Source organism: Bombina bombina, chromosome 1 (genome assembly GCF_027579735.1).
Source record: "Bombina bombina isolate aBomBom1 chromosome 1, aBomBom1.pri, whole genome shotgun sequence".
In the NCBI taxonomy this organism is placed as follows: Eukaryota; Metazoa; Chordata; class Amphibia; order Anura; family Bombinatoridae; genus Bombina; species Bombina bombina.
Genome location: NC_069499.1, coordinates 714,071,037 through 714,080,831, shown reverse-complemented (window position 1 = coordinate 714,080,831; position 9,795 = coordinate 714,071,037). Strand labels below are relative to the sequence as shown.

The following is a 9,795-nucleotide window of genomic DNA, read 5'->3' as shown; positions in this document are numbered from 1 at the left end:
GGAAGGGTTCGGCTTGTAAAAACTCTAAATTTTCAGATTTAAATTACAGGAAAAGGAGAAAAAAATATAATTAAACAGTGGAATGCTAATTTATCCGTGCAGCAAATAATCAGCCATACCAAGTAGCAATTAGCACTTATAAAATTAACCAGAGATCTGATTTATAAATGTGCCCCAAATGCTCCCAAAATACAATGCTATGTATTTTATAAAAAAAAATAAAAAAATTGTAGCATTTTTATTTTTTAATAAAATATCTGCACCAGATAGTTTTTGGGGGTTAAAGTTGGTGGGGTGCCTTTACATTGCGGTCTATGGGAACTGTGTGTTCCCTATAAATATATATATAATCATATACAGTACATATATATTTACAATTTGCTGCCTTCGCTGCGCTTGTTCTCATGCAGTGCCTCCCACTTCTAATCTGGCCCTTTATATTTTACTGTCCCTTTAAACCATCCATGCAATGAAAATGAGAACAAGTCTAGAAACTTTAAAAGCGGTAAGTTCTCAGCGTTTACCTTCTGTCTTCTTTTCTCTTTCCTCTTGTCTTCGGTGGCCTGTAACATCTTCTCCTTCCATAAGTTGAAGAAATAAGATGGGTCTGTGTAGAACCGGAGCCCATCCTTCTTGTCATCCCTAAACATACACAAGTGTTTGGTGAATTACTAGAAGATGTATAATGTTCATAAAGGGGGATAATCCTAAAACATTTAAGCAAACACACACAAATAGAAATAGAGAGGAAGAGATAGATAGATAGATAGATAGATAGATAGATAGATAGATAGATAGATAGATAGATAGATACGTAGATAGATAGATAGATAGATAGATAGATAGATAGATAGATAGATAGATAGATAAAGAGAGAGAGAGAGAGAGAGAGAGAGAGGAATAGATAGATATTAAAGTATCCATTTAAAGGACCATAATAATAAAACATATACATTCTCTAGTCTGTTAGAGCATGTCATTTTACAACTATGTACCCTGCACTACTATGTGTTTATCCCTTGCAAGGGGGTAGAAGTGCTGTTTGGGACACATGATGCACTGCTGGCCCCGAGAGGAAACAGCCGCTCATCCAATCAGCAGAGCTAGTCGCATAACTCAGAAGCCTGACAGGGGTACACTAATTCTTTGTGTGCGCTAACTCGATATGAGTTATACTAAGGTGTGTTATGTATTTATTAATTATAAAATATTGAAACATATTAATAATTAATATAAATAATTATAAATAAAGAACGCTGTTTAAAATTAAAATCTTTCTAAATTATGAAAGAAAAAAAATTGTGTTTCATGTCCCTCTAACGCACCACTTGTAATCTAGCCCTAAATCTGTCTGTTTAAGTATTAAACACATATAGTAACTAGACAGACTGATAGATGGAGGGATAGATAGAGGCAAAACTTATAAGAGCCAGGGGCATGGAACCTATCTACATATATTATACTTTTCAAATAGTTTAATTCTCATATATAAAGGCTAAAAATAAAAGTGTATTTCAAGGTCCATAATAAATGATCGTGATGTATATGCAAATAAATTATCTAACATATTTAATGTGCTTGCCTATTTTTTTTTAATAAAAATGATTATTTCTATTGCCCTAAATAGAACCTCAGACAATGTGAAATAGTCCCACGACGACCTTTTTCCAAATGCCCATAAAAAGGTGCGTTTTGTTTTCTATTTCCCTGTGTCCAATCAGCATTGCCTAGCTGAGCAGACTTGGGAGCGCACACGCAGCTGTGTGCTGACAGAAGATCACAGTGACACGCTAGCAGAGGAACTTGTTGCCCCTAGCAACGTTTACACCAACTCTCCTAGCGTGTCAGTTTTGATCAACTGTATTAACATTAAAATTATAACCTCTTGTTATCCCCTCATGAAACGTTTTTATGTGTGTGTGTGTGTATATATATATATATTGCAAGCATAATGGATGTTAACAATTTTGAGCCCCCATATAACTTTCTCTTTTTATAATTATATCAATCAAAATGCATAATACTATTTAAAGGGACAGTCTAGTATAAATTAAACTTTTATTATTCAGATAGGACTTTTAATTTTAATCAACTTTCCAATTTACTTTTATCATCAAATTTGCTTTTTTCTCTTGGTATTCTTAGTTTAAACTAAACATAGGTAGTCTCATATGCTAATTTCTAAGCCTTTGAGGGCTGCCTCTTATCACATGCTTTTTAAATCTCTTTTCAACACAAAGAGACAGAAAGTACACGTGGGCCATATAGATAACACTGTGTTCAGGCACAGGGGGTTATTTAAGATTTAGCACAATACAATGCTAAATTTAAGACAATAGATAATAAACAGTCACAGTCATGTGATCAGGGGCTGGAAGAAGGTTCCTAGATACAAGGTAATCACAGAGGTAAAAAGTACATTAATATAACTGTGTTGGTTATGCAAAACTGGGGAATGGGTAATAAAGGGATTATCTATCTTTTAAAACAATAACAATTCTATGGTAGACTGTCCCTTTAAGCCCCTAAAACACAAACATATATATATTTATACCACCCGCCAATTAGTTGAACATAATCGAGTAAATATAAGGAGAACAGCATCCAAAATGCAAATATAGCAATAAATAAAAGCACCTGGCATGTGCAAATACCAAATGGGCTATAAATGGCTTTGTTATGTGGATGTCCTTTTATGCAGAGCGTTATCAGTGCTGATGAAGCTTCAAAGGTTGCGATAGCAACCACTTCCGATTGGCTCCCTCATGAATGCTCAAAGAGGGGCCAGATTATTTTTTGCCTGACTTTTGGCAGCCTGATCTTCTTTCCTTTTGCTGTGAGGAACTGAAAAAATGCTGCAATAAGCAGGCTCTGTCCTTACATGTCGGTCGTGCGACTCGCAGCAAACAGTATTGCAGTTTTGTAAGAAGAATATATTTAAAACTGTAAATTATGTGTAATGGATGTTTTTAATCATGGGATTTATGAATCCCTTGATTAAAAACGACTATAATGGCCCTTTAACCCCTTAGTGACCAGACCGATTTTCAATTTTCTTACCGTTAAGGACCAGGGCTGTTTTTACGTTTCTGCAGTGTTTGTGTTTAGCTGTAATTTTCCTCTTACTCATTTACTGTACCCACACATTATATACCGTTTTTCTCACTATTAAATGGACTTTCTAAAGATAGCATTATTTTCATCATATCATATAATTTACTATAATTTTTTTTTTATAAAATATGATGAAATAATGGAAAAAAACCACACTTTTTCTAACTTTGACCCACAAAATCTGTTACACATCTACAACCACCAAAAACACCCATGCTAAATAGTTTTTAAATTTTATCCTGAGTTTAGAAATACCCAATGTTTACATGTTCTTTGCTTTTTTTGCAAGTTATAGGGCAATAAGTACAAGTAGCACTTTTCTATTTCCAAACATTTTTGTTTTCAAAATTAGCGATAGTTACATTGTAACACTGATATCTGTCAGGAATAACCCTTCACATGTATATATTTTATTTTAGTAGACAACCCAAAGTATTGATCTAGGCCCATTTTGGTATATTTCATACCACCATTTCACCGCCAAATGCGATCAAATAAAAAAAAATCGTGAACTTTTTCACAAACTTTAGATTTCTCACTGAAATTGTTTACAAACAGCTTGTGCAATTATGGCACAAATGGTTGTAAATGCTTCTCTGGGATCCCCTTTGTTCAGAAATAGAAGAAAAATAAGGCTTTGGCATTGCTTTTTGGTAATTAGAAGGCTGCTAAATGCTGCGGCACACCACACTTGTATTATGCCCAGCAGTTAAAGGGTTAATTAGGTAGCTTGCAGGGTTAACTTTAGCTTTAGTGTAGATATCAGCCTCCCATCTGACACATCCCACCCCTGATCCCTCCCTGACCCCCCTCAAACAGCTCTCTTCCCTCCCCAACTTTACAATTGACACCACCATCTTAGGTACTTAAGTAAGAAAGTCTGCCAGTACTAAAATAAAAGGCATTTTTTTTTAAATAGTTATTCTGCAGTGTTGGATCCCCCCTTAGCCCCCAACCTCCCTGATCCCCCACCTCCAACAGCTCTCTAACCCTCCCCCCTCTATCTAGTTGCCGCTAAATTCTGTAGTGTAGCTGCCCCCCTCAATACCCCACCCCTCCTCCCAGATCCCTTTCCAAACATTTATTCCCCCCTCTCCCTTCATCCCTTACACTTTTCTATGTTGTAGCGGTCCCAGTTCCACTCGTACCCTCCCGCCCACCTGTCCGCGCTCCCGCACACCCGCGAGTGCTTCCGCCCCCCCGCTACCGGCACCATCATCCAGCCTGACTGGAAGTGGACCAGAGATGGGCCGCCCACCCGCCTTCCTGCTATGGCTCCCACCCACCAACGATCAGCACCATCGCTGACCGATGCAGAGAGGGCCACAGAGTTGCTCTCTCTGCATCGATGGCTAAAATAGGGTATTGCAGGATGCCTCAATATCAAGGCATCACTGCAATACCCTGAAAGCGTCTGGAAGCATTCAGGATCGCTTCCAGTGCTTGAAACCCCAGAGGACATGGCAGGTACGTCCTTGGTCCTTAACTGACACTTTTTGTAGGACGTGCCTGACACGTCCACGGACGCTAAGGGGTTAAGGGGGTGTGAAAGTCAAAATTAAACGTTTATGGTTTACATAAAGCATTCAATTTTAAGAAACATCTTAATTTACTTCTATTATCAAATACACTTCACTTGGTATACTTTTTTGTCTGAATATGAGAGCGAGAATGTTAAAGGCGCATTGAAATTAACGGGCTACTCAGATGATGTTTTTGGCAAAGCTTTTTCAGAATTTTGGCTGAATGCATGAGTAGGGATGATTTATTGAGTGGTTCCCCACCTACAAAACCCAATAAGAGGAACTGAATGTCTAGACCTAGGGGTAGATTTATTAAGCAGTGGAAGCTGCAATCTACCCCCAAAGTTTCTGGTTCGCTGGAAACGTAAGTTAAGAAGCAGCGGTCGTAAGACCTCTGCTCCTTAACTCATCCGCCACTTCTGATGTGGCGGACGGCAATCATCCCGATCAGATACAATCGGGATGATTGGCACCCTCTGCTAGTGGGGGATTGGCCGCAAATGTGCAGGGGGCGGCATTTATTGATGTCGGGCGGACATGATTAGCTACAAATGGACATTTTAGTATAAAACATAAAAATGCTCTATTTTCTTAGAGATCACTTTATTTTCATACTATAATGCCCCATTTACCATTAAGAGCTTGTTTATAGCATATAATATCCTTATAAACCTCCCTATGTATTGAGTTTTATTAAAATGTTTACCAGAAATCCATTTACAATAATTTTTTTTAAAAATGGGGGTGGCAGTATCCATGTGGTATTGTGCTCTAGCATAATGACACTATATACTGACACATAATGGCACACACTCTAGACAAGTATATAGAATAATCCACCTGTATGAGGTAAGGATATTGAGTGGGGGAGGTTTGTCACAGCGCTGGTACATCTCCATAACTGGATTTGGTATGGAATTTCGGGATACTACTTGCTGGTTCTGTATTGTAGAGCTTTTAAACGCCTTCCTCATATTAATATCCTGCAGGGACACTGTTAACACACAAACATAGAATGTATTACACAACTAGAATATAGTATATAAAAGGAATACAGTAAACTTTCAAACTATTTGTTTCTTTATTTTCTAATTCAATTTTGTGTTTTTCAAATTCATTCAGTGGTTTTATTCATTGACTGAAATAGTTTGGAAATCACTAAGAAATCTTGAGCTGCTACACAACAGTTTTTCTGACAGATTGGAAAATGGGCACTAATTTAATTAAATATTTGTGTCTATATGTGTAATAGAATACATCTGACATTGCCCTTCCATAATAAATCTGTTTATCAACTATCACACTTGCTTGCTCCAGCACTGAAGGCGTTAAAGTATTATTTATTTAATACCATCAATGGGCTAGATTATGAGTGGAGCGCAATATTGAGCTTACACAAGCTCGATATTTGCACTAATATTACAAGTATGGCGCAATGCGAAGGCAACCTTGCGTTAACATTGCCTGGAAGCCCTGTGCTCACAAGAGCAGGCTTCAATGGGAGCCTCCTTCTGATGCCGAAAGATGCGGCAAACCACCTAGCACAGTGCAAGGGGGCAAAACACGCAGAGTTGGGCAGCAATAAATATATATGTATATACACATATTAACGCATAAAAATATATGTATAAAAGCATATACTTACATATTTATAATGAAAATACAGTCCCCCATTGACCACCATGTAAAGGTAATTTCAGTGCCCTTTTTTTTTTTTTTAAATAAAGATGCTCATTTGTTTATTTAATGATACTCTACTGTCCTCTTTATTTTGGGGGGGGGGGGGGGGCAATTGAGGCAACTTTTTTTCACTAACCAGAGTTCTGATCTCTAGCGCAAAGTGAAAGCAGTGAGCTTGTGGTCACATTAACCAGCCACTTGTAATGGCTGGTTATTTAACGTGCGCAAATTTGCCCCTTTCCGGGCACACGTTAAGATAGCGCTCCACTCGTAATCTGATCCAATGGGGCATATTTATCAATGTGCGACCGGATATGATACGAAGTAGCTTATCATGTCCGCTGCACATTGATAAATGCCGACAGTATACGCTGTCAGCATTTATCATTGCACCAGCAGTTCATGTGAACTGCTGGTGCAATGTCGCCCCCTGCAGATTCGCGGCCAATCGGTCGCTAGCAGGGGGTGTCAATCAACCCTATCATATTCGATCGTGTTAAATTCTGTCTGCGTCGTCAGAGCAGGCGGACAAGTTAAGCAGCGGTCTTTACCGCTGCTTCATAACTTCTGTTTCCGGAAACAGGGGGCATCAAGCTCCGTACGGAGCTTGATAAATATGCTCCAATGTGTTTATTAATCTTTTGATTAGTTATCTGCTACTAAACACATGGCCTGATTAATGAATTAATTGGATGATCACTAAGGAAGTGTCTGAAGCTTAGCAAACAACCCATGTTTGGTAACTAGGTCAACTGACTATGGGGTACAGTATCCAAGGAACTCAGAAGTGCCTCAATTAATCGAAATTCTGATTTTTCCAATTACCACAAGTGCTTTGGAGAAGCTGCTGTAAGTATTTCAGTATATACAACATGTGATATATCACTCTTGGGGACAGTCTGTCTGAACAGGGCTAAATGATACAAAAATCTATGTAGCGATAGAAGCCAAATTTTCCCTTTCACATTTAATTTTAATGGTGATTTTAACAGCTGAAAAGCAGGACATAAACAAAATAAAATGCCTGATATGGAAGATTACACAAGGCTGCTAGTATCAGAGATTTCAAAGAGTTTAAAGGGACACTAAACCCACATTTTTTCTTTCATGATTCAGACAGAGCATGCAATTTTAAGCAACTTTCTAATTTACTCCTATTATCAATTTTTCTTCGTTCTCCTGCTATCTTTATTTAAAAAGCAGGAATATGATGCATAGGAGCAGGACCATTTTTGGTTGAGAACCTGGGTTATGCTTGCTTATTGGTGGGTAAAGGTAAGTCTCCAATAAGTTAAGTGCTATCCATGGTGCTGAACCTAAAATGGGCTGGCTGCTAAGATTTACATTCCTGCTTTTAAAATAAAGATAGCAAGAGAACGAAGAAAAATTGATAATAGGAGTAAAGTAGAAAGTTGCTTAAAATTTCATGCTCTATCTGAATCATGAAAGAAAAAAAAATTATGTTCAGTGTCCCTTAAATGGGAAAATCTGAATAAGTCTATTTAAAGAGACACTGAACCCATTTTTTTTCTTTTGTGATTCAGATAGAGCATGCATATTTAAACAACTTTCTAATTTACTCCTATTATCAAATTTTCTTCATTCTCTTGGTATCTTTATTTGAAATGCAAGAATGTAAGTTTAGATGCCGGCCCATTTTTGGTGAACAACCTGGGTTGTTCTTGCTGATTTGTGGATACATTCATCCACCAATGAACAAGTGCTTTCCAGCATTCTGAACCAAACAAATGGCTTAAATGCCTTTTTCAAATAAAGATAGCAAGAGAACGAAGAAAAATTGATAATAGGAGTAAATGAGAAAGTTGCTTAAAATTGCATGCTCTATCTGAATCATGAAAGAAAAAATTTGGGTTCAGTGTCCCTTTAAGTTAGGATTTATTGATTCCGTGTAGACATAGAGGAGAGGGGCATTAGTGGGCAAGTGGGCGGGGCTAATGAGACATGGAAGTGGGAAAGAGAACAGACTTGCATGGAGAACCTTCAACCCTCTCTACGTAAAGGTGTTGCAGATTCATTGGGGTTGTGTCTCATTTTGTCTGCCTTATTTTTAAATGATGACTTTAGGTGCTGCCTGTTATGCTGAAGTAAATTTTATGAAGGGAGCTTATTTTTTTTGTGACCCAAGAGAGCGCATGTCTGGTGGTTAGGTAAGCACCGATCACCTTTTTTAAAAGTGACACAAAAGCCAAAACTGAACTTTGACGATTTAGCTAGAGTGTATCATTTAAAAAAATCTTTCAGCAAACGTGTATATGTCTTGAGCACTGGGGGGCTCGATTTATCAAGCCATTCTCCTCCCTTTGACTGCAGGTTCGCTTTTTTACGTAGAGATATTAAGCTGATATTTCATCAGCTTTTCACAGTTATGCTGCATCATTTTCAAGTGATTTAACATATGGGTATTGTGTTCCTTTAAAGAACAATTACTTATACAGGATATTATAAGACCATATATAATTAAAGGAACACTGAAATCTGAAATAATCTGTTGTATATGTAACTGTTTTATTTACAGTATTTACACCCTCATTTAAAGTATGGCAATGGCATTAATGTGATTAAACAGAGCATATTTTGTTTGGTCAGTCAGTTAGACATGAAGATATAAATATGAAAAACTCCATTGAGTCAGAGTGAAATGCAAGGTTCCATGCTTTCTTATTTTTACATGGCAGTTAATGATAAGGCTCTACATTTTCTATTATGTTTTTGAAACGAAATACATAGACTGCTGTTTTTCTTTTACCTGTATGAACAATTACAGCTTTAAATTTTATAAAAGTGAAAATTATAGATTTTTATTAGGACAGACTAGGCATTGTGTGTCCCAGGAGCAGCCATTTATATCATTTTAGAATTCTGTGCTATTCTAAGGATCTGATTCATCATAAAGCTATAAATGGTTTGCGGATTTAAGGTACTATTGCAATTTTTTTTTCTTTGTTCTTTAAAGATTTTGTCCATGTGCAATGAGTCAACACAGAAAAGAAAAAGAAAAGAATGTTTAGTTTACTTCGACAATAATGGTACTCAACTTGTAACAATTGTATTTAAGAATGAAAAGAACAGTAAATTCAATACTGTTGAATAATCAGTGCTTTCAATAAGGATTAAGTCTGAAAAGAGGGTGTGACTAGGAAAAGGGAACCAGAAGGAGGGGGGATAGAGAAGGTTAATAGGAATAACCGTAGTTATAGTAATTAAATATAATTTTCAGTAGTTAATAAAGGTAATAAAGCCCCTACAGCCTGGAAAAACAAAATGTATGCTTGCCTGATAAATTAATTTCCTTCATGGTGGTGAGAGTCCACAAGCTATTACTCCTGGGAATTTAAATCCTGGCTACAAGGAGGAGACAAAATTCCCAAAAACTTTACAAGATTGTAACCCTTCACACCTCTCTGATATCCCAGTCTAACGTATAGCCGAGAAAAAGAAGAATCCAGAAAGTAGGAAA

General features: G+C 37.1%; 1 protein-coding gene across 1 annotated transcript in view; it reads right to left on the bottom strand.

Moving 5' to 3' along the window:
- LOC128639495 (actin-binding protein WASF3-like) overlaps positions 1-9,795 on the bottom strand; it is a 128,562-nt gene that overhangs the window by 82,258 nt on the left and 36,509 nt on the right. Inside the window, exons 3-4 of the mRNA XM_053691638.1 lie at positions 5,478-5,631; positions 525-642 (exon numbers count right to left, since the gene is read on the bottom strand). Coding sequence (XP_053547613.1) covers positions 525-642; positions 5,478-5,631 — 272 coding nt within the window. The remainder of the gene's footprint in view (positions 1-524; positions 643-5,477; positions 5,632-9,795) is intronic.